This window comes from Mytilus edulis, chromosome 1, assembly GCF_963676685.1.
Source record: "Mytilus edulis chromosome 1, xbMytEdul2.2, whole genome shotgun sequence".
Lineage (NCBI taxonomy): Eukaryota > Metazoa > Mollusca > Bivalvia > Mytilida > Mytilidae > Mytilus > Mytilus edulis.
In genome coordinates, this window is record NC_092344.1 from 15,896,543 (window position 1) to 15,914,413 (window position 17,871).

The 17,871-nt window shown below is 31.0% G+C and overlaps 1 protein-coding gene across 1 annotated transcript; it reads left to right on the top strand.

Moving 5' to 3' along the window:
- The first annotated feature begins 52 nt into the window (after nucleotides 1-52).
- LOC139511124 (sugar phosphate exchanger 3-like) lies at nucleotides 53-15,197 on the top strand. Its single transcript, XM_071297699.1, has 16 exons — nucleotides 53-276; nucleotides 1,829-1,943; nucleotides 2,750-2,842; nucleotides 3,109-3,140; nucleotides 3,631-3,682; nucleotides 4,763-4,908; nucleotides 5,590-5,686; nucleotides 5,911-5,995; nucleotides 6,554-6,625; nucleotides 6,911-7,056; nucleotides 7,549-7,690; nucleotides 8,916-9,017; nucleotides 9,687-9,791; nucleotides 10,606-10,700; nucleotides 11,348-11,413; nucleotides 12,868-15,197. Exons 1-16 carry the CDS (start codon nucleotides 212-214, stop codon nucleotides 13,006-13,008), a joined length of 1,554 nt encoding a protein of 517 aa, XP_071153800.1. The 5' UTR covers nucleotides 53-211; the 3' UTR covers nucleotides 13,009-15,197.
- Nucleotides 15,198-17,871: the final 2,674 nt, after the last annotated feature.

The following is a 17,871-nucleotide window of genomic DNA, read 5'->3' on the forward strand; positions in this document are numbered from 1 at the left end:
CGGCATCAGACGAGCGTTTGACATCAACAGTAACTACAACCTCTAAAACTCTTGAAATGGGATCTGATTTGACATTGACTATATTTTGTCCCATGATCGCAGAGATGTGTCAAGTGTAACATTTACTGTTTACAGTTTAAAAAGTGTAAATGTAATCACAATGTATTGAACATTGATTATTGAAATGATTACAAATTGAGAAAAACTCAAGATGAAGAGTGAAACCTCTCAATTTACATCACACCATGTGGTTGTTTTCTTACTAACATTTTTTAGGTAACATTTATTTATTTATATGTCAGATCTTATGTACAACCTGTTACTGTTGCTAATCATTAACATAACCCAGGAATTGTGCTGTGACTTGATTACATCTGAAAATATGACTGATAATTTCATCTGGAGACACTATAAAAATACATGTACCAGCTTCAAGAGGGTGGTAACGGGGGTACCTACATGACGAATAACTGTAAAATACCGAAGCTAAAATACTTGCCAAATGATGTTAATGGTATTTTTTGGTGCATGACGATCAATGTTCTCCCCAGGATTTTTGAATAACGCTGTGGTAAGCGTGTGATTTTTGACAGTTCTCAGTAACTTTGTTGTGGCATGCGGTTTGTTTATAAATGGTTTTCTCTTGTTATGATGTACATGTCCTCATGGAAATTAACCAACTGTCGTAATCAAAGAACATTAAACACAATGGATGGAGCAATTATTGGAATTGTACAGACATGTTGTTTTGAAATAGACAATTCTTGTCTAGTTGATAATATAAATTCCAGTAGGATTATATATTATGGCACTGTTTATAACAAACCTTTCCATTGAAACTACTGTTATTTAAAAGTGACATATTCTTTGACACCACAAGCGAAATAATCTTTAAAAATATGAAGAAAAACAGAGTCTTCAACATGTTCAAGGTTTAGTTACAAAACTTGTCACAATACTAAACACTGGTGCTGAAATAACTACCTTTGGAACCTCATTAATGAGGTCCCAATTTGACTTAAATTTTGTGGATGTTCAAATACTTTTTAAAATATATTGATAGTTCTTGCTTTTCTTGAAGGGGCCTCTGTTGCTGAGTTGTTTTTATTCCTTCAACTTATTTTTATGGATAAGAGACGAGGTGGACCTCTGTTAGCAAACTATTTCCATTCTCAATTTAGTATGGTGAATCAATAAATTATTAAACTATTTTTGCTGGCCCTCTGGCATGGCAGAAAAACAATTTAAAAAAAAATCACATATGAAACTTTGAGACAACTTAAATAACTTATAAATAATAACAATAACAATTGTTTTATGATGTGACATTTTATATGATATATATATTCTATGATATTCTCTTCATGTGAATCAAAATTTTAATTTTATCTTCATTATATGTTTATGTGTTAAGAATCAGAATGTATTGTGTATTGTTGTCATTATGTCCCGTCAGGGGCCCTTAATTGGAAAATAAAGAACTTTGAACTTTGAGTTGTCTAAAAATACATGTACATTTATATGTAGTATGATGAGAGTTTTTGCAATATTTCCAATTATACACTGTGTACTATGTTCATTGTTTGGATTGTCCATTTAATATCTGAATATGTGTATAGTGATTTTTTTGTCATGAATTAATATATCATATCTTTTCAAATGATCTTTTAATTTGTCAAATCTGTATGTCTGATTGACAAGCAATCACATGAGAAAATTACAAATATAGACTACAAAACTCAATACCAGTCCTTCTTAATAACTGTTTGTTACTAAATCACATAAATTATTAACTTAAGTAACAATTCAAACATTTATCTTTTGTTAGTTATGCCTTTTTCCATGCAACAAGAAAGACCTTCAGCAATGTCAAAACTACTATTTCGGCAGAGTGGACACCTTCCTTTCATAACTCTACTGTTAACAAGACACAACCAGACAAGGTAATATATGTGTAAAACATTTAGCAGATAACCCAGAGATTTCAAATGCATCTATAGTGGTAAGAATAATATAGAATTGCACATTTCTTTAAAACATGTTTCTTTAACTCTTGTCAAAAATTTTTTTGGAATTGGCCTGTTCAATTTTTGAATTTTATAGAAATGTAAAGTTTGACTTTATCCACAAACTTTGATCATATTCATAAACTGATTTAAACAATGCTACTCCATTTCCAATAGATCCATATAGAAAGATAGATAAAGTTGATGGAATGCCTTTATGTAACCAATTTAATCAAGATGGCAGCGATGATAACACAAATAAGCTCAGCGTAATTTTTTTAATTTATTTTAACTTTCATTCGTTATTCCATTAAAAAATTATTACCAAAACATTTATTTGAATGATTATGAGATATTATTCTAGTTTATTTAGTAAATAATATGTTCATGCGCCAAGCCAATTCAATGACATGAATATACAATTAACATGTATTAGAGGTTACAGGTGTGAAAAATAGATTTCTTAAATCCAATTTTAAATAATTATAAGGATAATACACCTTTTTAAAGGAATTTTATTGGTGTATAAACTGGACCAGTCACTCACAAACATATCATAAAAGTCCTGTGGTCTTGAATTTGCTTGTGCGTGACTTGGTCATGTTTTTACACCAATACATTCCTTTAGAATGGCATTCAATTGTATATTAACTGATGCTGTTACTAAAATGTAATCAGTTTAAGAATCATTGGCTGTAACCAACACACATTTTTAATGTTTTAATACTTTTATAATTTGACAGATATGGAATTCTCACACAATGTTTGACAATCCTAAAGATGCTGAACCATTCCTTGGAATGTTAGATGGGGCCTTTCTTATATCTTATGCCGTGGTATGCCTTTACTTAAGTTAAGACTATATTATTTTTGTCAGAAAGTGTTTTTTTTTAAAGATTAACTGATTTTCAAGGAAAGAAGTTATAACATTGACAAGCGTGATAATGATACTATATTGAAATCAACATTTTTTTTTATTTTCTTAATTAGACTTTTATATCTTCATTCTTAATGTGTAAAATTTTAGTTGTTTGCTGATAAATTTTAATGTCAAGTATGTTTCTTTTTTTTTTATAATTTAAAATGGTAACTATATTTGTAGGGACTCTATATCAGTGGAATTATTGGCGACAGGTAAGAAACTAAAGGGAGATAACTCATAATAAATTATTGTGTATTAATTGTATTATGTTAACACCTCTAAAAATAAAACAAGTGGTAAGAAGAATCTTAAATTGGAGGAAGACACACCATATTTTGATCATTGATGTATGCAGAATCAGCCTTATAAATGTATGAGTATGACAGTAAAGTTTCTAAGCAATAGCCAATAGTGCTGGTTTTCTATATTTTATGATTTAAGAGCTGTCTTGCCAAAGACTAACACTGAAATACATACTCCTCATGTCTGTACAAACAATTCATGAATGTAAAAAAGAAAAAATACAAGAAAATACATTGACACATGAAGTTTGAATATATTTACAAAAATTAAAAAAAAAACAAAAAAAAGTAATAAGATGAAGGGCATTGTTGACCCATAATTCTGAGATTTTACAAATAAAGCTAGTGATTTATTCCTGGGGTAGCATTTTATGTTCAAATTGATTAATTTACATTCCAGATTGAATATGAGATTAGTTCTGTCTTTTGGGATGGTTTCATCAGGCTTGAGTGTAAGTTATTCATAAATGCATAGGATTTAAATGAAACAAAGATTAAATTTAAATTGTCAACAAAATTCCAAATAAGTATAATTTTTTTTTACAATATGATATAATTTGAATTTAATATTCAAAATCAATTTATATGAGAATAGGGAGTCTGAGATATACGGTTTCCAATTAGACAACTATCTAGCAACGACAAAAAGGACAAGGATTTTAACAACTACAGGTCATTGTACTGCTTTCAGTACAGATAAGAAAAGATTTTGTAGGCCATCATGATATCTTTGTTGTAACAGAGTTGTCTCGCATGCTAGAGTTAATTTCCTGTGGAGGAACATTTTTTAGTTAAAAAATCTAGGAAGTTATGTAACAGTACACAGGTGATCACAAAGACTATTTGGATAGCTTATTCCTTAAAATTGATAGATATAAAAAAAAAATAGGACATAAAGACTAATAGTTATCAAAGGTACCAGGATTGTAATTTAGTACGCCAGACGCGCTTTTCGTCTACATAAGACTCATTAGTGACGCTCAAATCAAAATATTTATAAAATCAAACAAGTACAAAGTTGAAGAGCATTGAGGATCCAAAATTCCAAAAAGTTGTGCCAAATACGGCTACGGTAATCTATGCCTGGGATAAGAAAATCCTTAGTTTTTCGAAAAATACAGGAAATTTATAAAAATGACCACATTATTGATATTCATGTCAACAGCGAAGTGTTGACTACTGGGCTGATGATACCCTCGGGGACGAAACGTCCACCAGCAGTGGCATCGACCCAGTGGTAATAAACTCTGAAAATTTGATACTTTTAATCCTATAATTATTGTTTGCTACATAAGTGAGAAATAAATATGTAATACATGTACAAGACTACAAGTATAGTACTTTGACATTGCACTTACAATTTAAGGAGGTCATTGGATGCACCGCACCTTCTTATGCTTAGAATGCTTTTATTACTATAAGTATGTTCATGTATTTTGTTAGTGTAGGTATTTATATTTTGGAATGTTTTTAAATGGTTTCCTTGCTAAACTAAGCATGATAATTATGTTAACATGTTTTATTTTTCACAGGTATTTATATTTGGGACTCTGTTTGAGTGGATTGGTTACTACAATAAATATGTATATGTAGTAGTATGGATATTGAATGGACTTCTCCAGTCAACAGGCTGGCCTACTGTTGTAGCTGTAATGGGGAACTGGTTTGGTAGATCAAGGTAAATATTTAATGAGATTTATAGTAAGACAAAGTTATAAATATAATAATAAAATTGAGAATTGGATGTTTCAAAGAGACAACAACCTGACCAAAGAGCAGAAAGCCACCAATGGATCTTCAACATAGCAACAAATATGCATCCTGAGGCAGACTTCAGCTGGTCGCTAAAAAATATGTACTAGTTCAGTGAAATGGACATCATACTAAACTCCAAGACCAGAACCTTGTTTTTACACACATATTAAAGTTGTGCACCTGCTATTACAAAAAGACTGAACAATTTGGTGGCAGCAACATCTATAGTTTTCAACCAAGATCCTTGAGGCTTTATCATGTTTATAGCAAAGTTTGTACACATATTGAAGTTTAACATCTTCCATTGTGGAGCTGTTTACAGATTTTTTCCTTCTATATTTGTTTTGCCTGCATTGGTAGTGGAATAAAAGTAAATGGGATCCTAATCATTCATCTATTTTTTCATCAGAAAGTTTGATGCAAAGTGTTTGCAATAAACTTAGTGAAATCTGTACTAGCATGAGCAGAGTGTGTATTGTACATACCAGTACTATGCAATTCAATCAGAAGATTTGCTCTAGAATCTGATGTTATGTAAACCTAAAACAAAATCTTCCATTCTGACAGGAATGAAAACTATGATGCATTTGTTTTGTCTTTTTAGTCGAGGTTTTGTGCTAGGTTTATGGAGTGCCTGTGCATCTGTTGGGAATATCATAGGAGCACTTCTAGCTTCAGCAGTCCTAGATTATGGATATGATGTAAGTCGATGTGCTACATTTGGTATAAATTCGTTTCTTAGAGAAATACTTTTTCCAATTTCATCACATAAACATTTTGCAATAATCTTTGTGTCAAAAAATTTTAAATTCAAGAAAATAAAATTTGACAATGAAAATATTGTTTGATAAATTAGTTTCAATGCAGATATACAATGTAAAAAAAATATTGAAAAATATGAGGGTATTTTTGTTTTACATTTCAGTATGCTTTCTTGTTATCATCAACAGTACTGATGGCTGGAGGAGTAGCCATATTCTTTGGTTTGGTCAGTACGCCTAAAGAACTAGGTATGAAATAATATATTTTGATAATTTAAGAAAATTGACATACTTTTTAGTGTCATGGTCTGAAATATTTGCATAGTGTACATAACCGATTTTTGTCAGTTCATGGGTAACCTCTTTTGGTAAAAAGTAAATGATATTTGGTTTAATTAGCATTGACAGATTATATTTCACTTGAGTTTATTTGGTCTGTCCCCTCAGTCATGGTCTATTGACATTTTAAGATTATGCATAGTTTATATGTTAAATATTTGCCATTTTCAATTTGAAGATTTGCATTGTACCATCAACATTACATACAGTAGAGTGCTCTCTCTGTGTCAACTGTTTATTTAATTCTGAGAGCCAAAATAGTGACCTAATCATACCCTCTCTTTGACAGCGAAGAAACTTGTAGCAACAAGTAAACATTATAGGTATGGGATTTGCTTATTGTTGAAGGCTGTGCAGTGAACTATAACTGTGTTTGTGTCATTTGGTCTCTTTGTGAAGAGTTGTCTCATTGTCAATCATACCACATCATCTTTTTTATATTATAGTTTATTTTTTGATTTTGAAAAGGTTTACCTGTTCCTGATGAGATGATCACAAACCAAGAAGTTACCATTGATGCTAACTCTGTCAATACTTCAGGTAAGTACACAACTGTATATAGTAGTTGTTCATAAAGGCCAAGGTATTCTTAACTTTTATACACAGATGATAATTAATTATCTTTTACCTTTTTTTAATGCTTATCTATCTAATAATTTTTGTCCAGTTATAGGAATAACTACTTTCATTATATTTTCTGTGTTAAATCTTCATTCATGATTTGTAAAATAAATACTCATGGGTAACTTTGTTAAAAAAAACCTATGCACTATAATAACTTAATTTAATTTCTGTATTTATTTTGATTCTTTATTACATTTTTAGAAAATATAGAATCTATAGAAAGTGATAGTGATGATACAGAAAGTGGACGTCTTCTTCGTAGATCCTCAAGTCGAGAATCAGAAGTTGTTTCACGACCTAAAGCTCTGGGTTTTATTCAAGCTTTATTATTACCTGGAGTTATATTGGTAAGTTATAAGAATCGTCATCACACACATGTACTACTAAATCTGACTTCAGGTTTTTTTAAACTGTAGTTATTTCTAGCTATAGGTTGGAGGAGAAATGATCAGATACCTGCTGTCTCTGAAGAGCTTTTGCCAAATTTCTTTGCTTGAATGGGATTTAAAAAAAATAAAAACTTTAGATTTATGTTTTTAAAGTTAAGGTTGGAAATGACAAGCAATTGACAAAAGTCAAATTTATCAAATCAAATTTTGAGAGGTAAGGTTTAAGTGTGAAGACCTTTGGACATACTGGGACAGACTGAGTTTGGGGAATCTGCTAAAATTTTGTCTATAATACAGTTAAAAAAGGGGGAGAGCACCATAATACATGTATATTTGAAAATAGAGGGAAAAAACAAATAGTTATTATGTATAGATCTTGGGCATGCTATTTCTACATGTTCTATACATGCTCATTTAAGCTAAAAAAAAACAACTTTTTTTTATTTTCAGTATGCCTTATCATATGCCTGTTTGAAGTTTGTGAATTATTCCTTCTTCTTTTGGCTGCCATTTTATTTACATGGAGCCTTTGGTTGGAAGGAGACAGTAGCAGACGACATATCTATATGGTATGATGTTGGTGGAATTATAGGTATGTATAAGACTCGTTCAGTACAATTTTTGTCTTCCGTTACATTTTTCATCACAAGATATTTTCTAATAAAACATAATTTTTTGTTTGTACTTATAAATACATCTTTTAATGGTAATGATTGATAGTCACACATATTTTGTTTAGAAAGGAATTTTGAAGGTTTAAACTAATGTGTTATCATGCTTCATTTGAATGACCAAGAAGAAAAGGTCAACATTTAAAAAACCTAAATGACTTTCAAATAAGTAAAGTCAAGGATTTTTTTTACATCAATAAAAAACAGCAACTCAATTGTAAAAATACCCACTGAGGACATAAGGTGGACAACAGCAAACATTGTCTTGTTTCTGTCTGCACTTAATATACATCAAATATTTTCCCCTGGATGATTAGCAAATACAAACAATCAAAACTACATCTCCAAATCTAATTTGCCTCATATTTGGACAAACTGGTGATTTACCTGGCTTTGGATAGTCTTATGATATAGATTGATTGTTGCTTAATCATTAAGTTAATGTCCTGTGTCTAATTATATAGCCCGGTTTAACTAGTTATTTTCTGTACCCTGACATCCACCTTTTAATCTTGATTTGATGAATAACATTTAATTGATTAGTGTTTGCCTTATTAAAATTAAGCCGCCTCAGCACATAAAGACTATATTGTAGCAATAGGGTATAACATATTGGTACAAAGAAAATAAGAATGTATAATAAAATATCAGTTCAGAAAAAGCACTTAACTTTGAGATATCTGTACTTAACATGGCAAAAGCACAAGTCAATTCTGTACAAGTATAACAATAATTGATAATACCTTATCAATGAATCCTCACAATTACAGAAGTAAAAACATGTCCAAAGTAATGAACTTTGACAGGCATTTTTTCATTAGCAGCAATTTAACCTTATTTAAAAAAATCCTCATTACATAAAATTTGTTAGCTGGTCCGATGTTCAGTTTCTTCTTAGATGTAGCCTGTTATTATAAATAAAACAATATCCTTTGCGATATTTTATGAAAAAACACCTTAATGATGTGGCTATGAAAAAGATCTTATGTTGCTACTGACCTTGGTTGTTCAATATTATCAGTAACGGTAATGAGTATATATTTGTATGACCTAATTAGGAATTATCAAGAGAATATGTTCATTGAAATTATGTGTGATTCCTTATCATGCAAGTTTTATATCAATGTATTTGTTTTTCTATTACAGGTGGCACTATAGCAGGTTTTATATCTGATAGATTTAGAAAAAGATCCCTCATAGTAATTCCAATGTTAGTTTTAGCAATACCAGCTTTATTTATCTATAGTCGTAAGTATAATTTTGTAAGTAGTTAATGAATAGATTAGTAGAAATAGACAACTTTCCAGTTCGATGCATTTCTGTCAAAAACTTTGGTTTTAGTGAACATCACTCATGTGTTAAGGGGTGTCATCACTTCCATTCTCATGTTGAGCAAGTGGATGGAAAACTATGATGCTATATTGCACAAATAATTCGACAAATTGACTTCTAAAAGTTGACTATCAGCACTTCTGTCATTAGGGAACTGTGATTTAGAACCTACAGTACAAACATTATTTCTAGTTTATCTTGCAAAGTGACAATCACACAGACTCTTGATGAACATAAATAGTGCAGGGATACAGGAGATCCCCTCTCTCTGGTAAATGACGTCATAAAGGCACGCAAAATTGTCAAGTTTTTTCCGGTGATGGACAAACTCGAAAGTGGTCTATTGCATACGGATGTGTATGAAAATAGAGACTATTGCATTAATACTTTTTTTTTGCTATTTTATGCTTAAAATTTATATACATTTGGTGTTCAAAAAGAGGGGGATGGGAAGTGTTCGCCCTCTATGCCCTCCTGGATCCGTCTTATAAGAAATCAACTTTTGATACAAATTCTTTCATAATTTAGTTTGACTATAAGAGAAAAGACAACTCACAATTGTTTTTATATATATATTTTTTACAGATTCACCAAATAACAAAACAATAAATGGTGTATTAATGGCAGTAGCAGGGTTCTTTGTTGGAGGAGTAGCTAATCTCATTAGTGCAGCTATTTCTGCAGATTTAGGTAACTATACAATTCTTGCTTAAATGGTTGAATGGTTGTTTTCTGTTTGCCCAAATGTCCAGTGCAGTTGAATGTCAAGAGTGTATTTAAAAATTGTAAATGTAATTGAAAAAAATAACTGTACATATTGAGCTCTCACTAAGTTAATTATAAACCACAATATGTTTTGTGAGGAGTTGCTTCCACCCATTTTATATTAAGTGTTTAAGGATGTAAAAATTCTAGAAGTGATGAGAAAATCGTCATCACACACAATAGTTTCCAGACAGAAATTGAAGACCTCCTCTAAATCATTTAAAATTTTAAATTGTTATTAACGACTTCTGAAACATAAACTGAGCTTTTGTTGTTTAAAAGAATTAAACTTGTTTCCTTTCCTTCAGAAATAGCTGATTCTACTCCAGCCTACATAGATAGGTGGGTTCACAGTGGTGGATCCAGAACTTTTCATAAAGGGCGGGGGGCTGCTGACTGACCTAAGGGGGAGGAGGGTGCTCCAGTCATGCTTCATTGATTCCCTATATAATCAACCTAATTTTTCCCATGAAAGGGGGGGGGGCCTGGATCCGCCTATGATTCATCTATGTCCTTTCTGTTATATTCATATTGATTTAGAAATTGTTGTTTAACCAGTGAAATAATTTAGTTGCCATAATGGATCATTGTAAACAAGTAAATTGAAAATGCCTATGTGGTCCTGTTGATCCTAGAACAATGAATCGTGGCTGGGTTGGTTTGTAAAAATTCAATTCTGTTTATGTGTATGTTGTTAATTTTGTTCAGCTGTACTTAAATATTTATACCTTACACACAGGTCGCCAAGGCCCTGTACAAGGTAATACTGAAGCCTTAGCAACAGTTACTGGTATTGTTGATGGAACAGGCAGTGCTGGTGCAGCCATTGGCCAGGTAATTCTAACAACTATTGTTTCCTTTACGAACCTAGTTATTGTCAGTGAATTAAATAGGATTTTAAGTGTATTAGGGACAAAAGAATAGAACTGTATCTTGTGATTCAAGGGCCAAAAAAAGTCAATACATATTTCTTTTTGAGAATCATGCTGTTAAAAAGTTTGACATGATTAGAGATAACTAGTCTTATTAGAGCTGAGTGATATAGAAAAAGAAGATGTGATATGATTGCCAATGAGACAACTCTCCACAAGAGACCTAAATGACACAGAAATTAACAACTACAGGTCACCGTACAGCCTTCAACAATGAGCTAAGCCCATACTGTATAGTCAGCTTTAAAAGGCCCCGAAATGACAATGTAAAACAATTCAAAGGGGAAAACTAACTGCCTTATTTATGTACAAAAAATAAATATGTAACACATAAACGACAAACTGTTTCTCTTCTTGATTTGCAAGAAAATCAAATTTTGAAATATCATAGCATTCTTTTTTATTGGGAGTCAAAAAACATAGTAGTATATTAGTATATACAGGTAGATTTGAAGTATTTTATTTGCTTTGTAAATTTCAGTTGTTTTAAAATATGACACAATAGCTTTCTAATTATAACTCAAACTTAAACTGTTACTTTTATTTTAGGTACTGGTACCTGTTATCCAGCAAAAGTTTGGTTGGAAGTCAGTTTTTGTTGTATTTATGATTATGGTAAGTAGTAATTGTTCATATTTTCCTGATCTTTATAGATGGTAACCTTCTGCAATATTGTCAAAATAGGTTACTAAAACTTGCATTCCTTATTGTTACAGCTCACCAAAAAAAAACCAACCGGTATATTTGCAATACCATTGAAATTGTCCCAGTTTGGTAGGCAAATATTAATTAAAAACTTTATTGAAATTGATCATTCATTTAAAAAGGAGTAGGTTCAGTAAGACCCCTTTTTGGCCCCAAAATATAGCAGTTTTAGAAAATTGTGAAAATGTAATCTTTAAGCTATATTTTGGAAAGCAAAATGCTTCTGCTACATAAATATGAGCTGTTTTTGACAATACAATGCGCAAATATCGCGTTCTAGCATCATTAAGTCATGCTAAATTACTGAAATCTTCAAAATTTTAACATTTAGGTTAATTTTTAGACGGTTTCTGTGGCCGCATTAGTGTTCATTCATTATATTGAAATTTAAGTTGTATTTGATGATAATACACAACATATATAAAGGTTGAGGATGAACACGGATGCGGCCACTTTCATTTTTGACAAAAACAATCTGAAAAGTGACGTATTTTGGCATATTTGGTAGATTTTTCATATTTACACTTGAATCAGAGCGTTTTCAAGGACTAAATCAGTTAAAATCTTTCACATTAACTAATCGAATCGATTGAAATAGACACTTAAGTGTAAAAAGTGGCCGAAAACTTTCGTTAAATGAACCTGAAATTTGAGGCCAAAATCGGTCCTTACCGGACATACTCCTTTATCTAGAGCTATTTGGACAACTGCTTGAAACCAATATATATGTAGTCAATGCTGTTTCCGATTTAAGGAATTGCCCTAATGGGGAAATTTATTTCCTTTTACTTAACTCAATGCAATAATTTCCCAGTCAACTAATACTGAAATACAGATATTTTACAAGTTTTCACTCCTTAGACATCATACAGGTGTTGTTAATATGATGTCAACAAAGATGCATCAACAAAAAAAAAGAACCCATTGAAACATATATTTTTCCTTGCATATTCTGTTTTATTTACACTAAAAGTCAATTAAATTAACAAACAAAAAAATATTCAAGGAATGACCAAAATAAAATTGATGAATATGTTTTGGGTATGAATTAAGAAATAGTTGATGCAAGCTATAATTTATTGTAGTTTTAACATGGGTAGGCATTATATTCGTGATTATTTTTGCCCGAGCGATAGTGAATGCATGCCAATTTGATAAAATTCATTATTCTGCAGTAGTCAATATACTCATGTGCAACAAAAAATTATTGGATTTAGAGCATGGGTTTATTGATAAAGCGAAAGAAGCATGTCATATTAGAATGAAATATCAATGTTGTTAAATCACAAGTTGAAATATTTCGATACTTAAATTCTTGAATAAATTCTTGTATAAATCTTATTGAATTATATTTTCTTTTACAGATTGCATTGACGATAGTCTGCATATTGCCTATGTTCATTAAAGAATGTAAAGGTGCCATAGCTCATTATTCTTTCTCATGGTATGGTGGTTTAACCAAGAAAAGAACAGTCATGGTAGAGGACGAATTCGATGAAACTTAACCTATCTTAACAATTAAGGGGGTTGATCAAGAATAAAACAATTCTCAAAAAGCACAGCCACATTTGTGTCAACTATTTCATTAATACATTCCAAGCTTTTTCATAAAACAGAATTTTATTTTCTATTTTACCTTGATGATGTAATTGACTTTTACACATTCAAAAAGATATTCTCCCACAACCTGGTTATGTCCCCTTAAATAAACTGTCTTTTCAAATAGTACTGGGTGCTAGTCATTTTATTCTTACTGTTGATATTATATACATAAATGTTCAATTGAATGTCATTGTGTATTGTTGTTTGACATTTGCATAATAATTGTTTTGTGACCACTTGTCAGTATGTACTGTGATATTGATTAGATTTGATGTAGAGTAGATATTCATTTCTGATTACATTTTATTGTAAGGTTGCTGTATTTTTTTACATTACTCTTCATATTACATTTTTACCACTTTTCATGTTCCTGCTGATCATCAAAATCATCTTCACAAGAATGTTAAATGAGATTTATGATGTGTGCATGAAATGTATCTAAAAGTAGGCAAAGTTTTTGTTTAAGTGAATGATTTGTAAAGGATGATAGAATTTAAGATTTAAGATGAATAAGAAAACGTTCTTATAATTCATGTGTTGTTTTAAAGCATTCTTTATGAATGATGATTTATAACACCTTAAGCTAGAAACTATGAATGGTTTTTGTCTCGCATGCAATGAAGGTTCATCTGATCTATCATATTTCATGGATCATAAGTCAATGTTAGGTTTTCATGGTTACATCTATTTCTCAGCAATATGTCAACTATATTTACTGAATAAAAGATTGCATGGTGTTCATGTCTGGCATGGTTCATTTGAACTTTACCTCATTATAATATTGGTCAACATTAAATTTCAGTAATTCACTGGACACTGTTAAATTTCAGTAGTTAGGTCTATTTCTCAGATACTATAAGCAATAGGCTAACAACATTCAGTTGATACGGTAGTGTTATTGTAAGTTATACATGTATGTCTGGCTGTGTTCTCTTGGCCTTGGTGTCACATGTATGGATAATTGGTGTTAAGTTTGTGTGATACTTGTAGTAAACCTTTTATTATAGGCTTTCCACATACATTCATTTTGGTGATAAGTAACACAGGTGTGACAATTCAGCAATTGCACTCTTGTTCTTTAAATTCAGTGCTTCCTTTTTGAAAAAAAACCCTGTGTTGTCACAACTTAAAATAAGAGCTCCCATCTTTAAATGGTGCTAACAGATGTGAAAATATGGCATTTTGAAGTTGTATTTGAACTTTAACTTGGTCTTCCAAGTGTAGGATAGAATATCAGTATTTTTACATGAGAAAATAAAGTTAGCTTTGTGAAAACATTTCTTTTTGCTGTATAACTATTGTACTGCCAATTAATTGTACATATATGAACAGGGATCACTACAGAGAAATTTTCAAGGAGGGTGCTAATATCTTTATCATTTTAATTGTTGTAAATATTTTGCAATACTTATGATTACATATATAAATACTATAGTCACTTAAAATTAAACTGATTAAGAATCATTTTTAAAACTTTTCACATATACAAGAAATCAAATAATTTATAATGGTGCTGAGAAAATCAAGATTATGCTTGGTGTAGCCAAAATATCATGGGTGGAGATACACCATCCTCAGTTAACCTGTGGTGATCCCTGACTCTTAGTGATATATATGTTTATTGCTATTTTGTTAATTTTTCCTTTGATCTTTTTTGTGATAATTTATCATATCATGCTACTCACTTGAGATGGAAAATTATCGCTAGAAACTAAGTAGCCACGTGGCGTTGCTAATGAAATTGACATGAAATTGACAACGTCGTCATAGGTAAAATAGCGATAAACAGATTATGGTTGGTTATCTCAACTCAATTGCTTTTCTCACTTTCGCCGTGACCGGCTCAAGCGAGAAAATCAATCTCGTTGAGATAACCAACGATAATCTATAAATATTTGGTTGTATATGTTTACCAATTTACCAATTTATATTTTATATCAATCAATTTGTCATGGAAGTGAGTATTGTTCTGGTTTTGTAACTGAAGTTACTTTATATAATGTGCATACAATTTTTTTTTGAAAAGATACTTTGTTATGATTGTTTATATTATATTTTTATTACTTTAAGGGAAATAAACATGTAATTATAATAATTTTGTTACTTTTATTGGAAGTGGATGAAATAGAATCGATATGTCTTGTTTTAAAGAAATATTTCTTCATTGGTAAAAAGTCCAAAAAGGAAAACACAACCGGTTTGCAATTATCTTCAAGTTTTTTTTAGTAAAATAATAATAATTTGGACAATACTGATTCTCATTGGTGGAAGCATTAAAAATAGACAATCACAAAGAAACACTGCGACTAAAGTAATGTTTATTTGGGTATCTGACTAGTTTATTGATGGGTGCTGAATGTACTGCATTAAGTCATTAAATGCATTGTATTGAAGAAATTTCTATGCATATTTTGTTTCAACTGATGTAACAGTTCTAAGAAGATTTTTAACATTTTTTCAGTGGGTTTATTCAATGGCCTATTTTACCATAGATTTATTTATAAAGAAACCTTTCTTATATTTGGTTATAAAGGTTGAAGTCTTTAGTTGTTGCAGATTGCCAGACATAATGATGCTTTAATATGAGTGACTGCTTAAAATAAACTGTTATCACAGAGATATGTCTTGCCTTTTTGTAATTTTGATTATGCAAATGTTGAAATCAAAATAGCAATACTTTAACATCTTACACAAGTTATGAAAATATTCAAAGTCAATGAACCATGACTGAGTTACATGGCTAAACAATCTCTATGTAAATGAGATGTGCCAATGCTTATACAACTGCATACCAAATACCATCATGACCATTGACTTATCATAAGGTGTTCCCAAACCTATACCAAAGATGATTGACCTACCATTTGTGGTTCACCATAAACTAGACCTAATCACAAACTAATACATTGTTTGACGCCACCGTCAACGTCGACTCCAGAAACAGCATACCTATGTCTTGCTTTTAAGGCGAGACAATGAGCTAAGTTGTTTTGCATTATGATTTATTTCAGTTATTAATAGAATAGGATAACTATATTTAGTAACTGTACTCTGTATATTGAATCATTGTAAGGTGCACATGTTCATCTAAATGTTAGACCTTCACCTCATTTCATGGTTTAGTATCTGATATATATATTTATTTGGAATATAAATGGATTGTAAGGTATGCACAAAAGCCTGACATGGTCCATTGGTCATATCAAATTTTGACCATTAATTTGTATGGCAATGTCTGTTTCATGGATACTTTTACAAATTGTCAATTTTACCTAGTGCATACAGCCTACAAGTCCATCTCACAGGGTTCATCTGATTTTGACTTCATTGTCATAGTTCATTGGTCAAATATGAATCATTGCTAATGTCAAGTTAACGTGATTCTGTAGTAAGACCTTGGTCCAAAAAGACTTTGAACAAGAAATCCAATCATAAGAGAAAAGCGTGAGAAATCTAAGCATGTAAACTCTTGTTAAGATAACAGACACTTCAAGCACAGGAGCAAAAAATAATTTGGTAGAAATCCAGGACAGTTTATGAAAGTTATTTTAAAAAATCTAAAAACCTTTTAACTCGGAGTGAATATTTCTGGAATGCTGACAACCAAATGTAGGATTGCTATGTCTCGCTTTTGCGACAAAAGTTGCAGGCTCAACAAAAATGAAGTCTTTATAAATGGAAGCATAATTTATTTCAAATATTTCAATAATAACACATGAATAAAACACATTTCTACTGACTCTTAACATGTAACCATGATAGCTGATGTCTACATAAGACATCTAAATAAATATAATCCTCTTTATAAGAGTTGGAAAAATACACATTCTATAACTACATTCTCTGAGGTATGAAACACTAGAGGCTCTAAAGAGCCTGTGTCGCTCACCTTGGTCTATGTGACTATTAAACAAAAGAAGCAGATGGATTCATGACAAAATTGTATTTTGGTGATGTTGGTGTGTTTGTACATCTTACTTTACTGAACATCCTTGCTGCTTACAATTATCTCTATCTATAATGAACTTGGCCCAGTAGTTTCAGTGGAAAATGTTAGTAAAAATTTACAAATTTTATAAAAATTGTTGAAAATTGACTATAAAGGACAATAACTCCTTAGGGGGTCAATTGACCATTTCGGTCATGTTGACTTATTTGTAAATCTTACTTTGCTGAACATTATTGCTGTTTACAGTTTATCTCTATCTATAATAATATTCAAGACAATAACCAAAAACAGCAAAATTTTCTTAAAATTACCAATTCAGGGGCAGCAACCCAACAACGGGTTGTCCGATTCATCTGAAAATTTCGGGGCAGATAGATCTTGACCTGATAAACAATTTTACCCTTGTCAGATTTGCTCTAAATGCTTTGGTTTCAGAGTTATAAGCCAAAAACTGCATTTTACCCCTATGTTCTATTTTTAGCCATGGCGGCCATCTTGGTTGGATGGCCGGGTCATCGAACACATTTTTTAAACTAGATACCCCAAAGATGATTGTAGATAAGTTTGGATTAATTTGGCCCAGTAGTTTCAGAGGAGAAGATTTTTGTAAAAGATTACTAAGATTTACGAAAAATGGTTAAAAATTGACTATAAAGGGCAATAACTCCTAAAGGGGTCAACTGACCATTTCGGTCATGTTGACTTATTTGTAAATCTTACTTTGCTGAACATAATGGCTGTTTACAGTTTATCTCTATCTATAATAATATACAAGATAATAACCAAAAACAGCAAAATTTCCTTAAAATTACTAATT

Coding starts and splice junctions, on each gene's coding strand:
- LOC139511124 (XM_071297699.1), top strand. CDS start 212: ATGAAGAGTGAAACCTCTCAATTTACATCACACCATGTGGTTGTTTTC. Junction 1,944..2,749: donor ACAAGACACAACCAGACAAG/GTAATATATGTG, acceptor ATAATTTGACAG/ATATGGAATTCTCACACAAT. Junction 3,141..3,630: donor AGTGGAATTATTGGCGACAG/GTAAGAAACTAA, acceptor TTTACATTCCAG/ATTGAATATGAGATTAGTTC.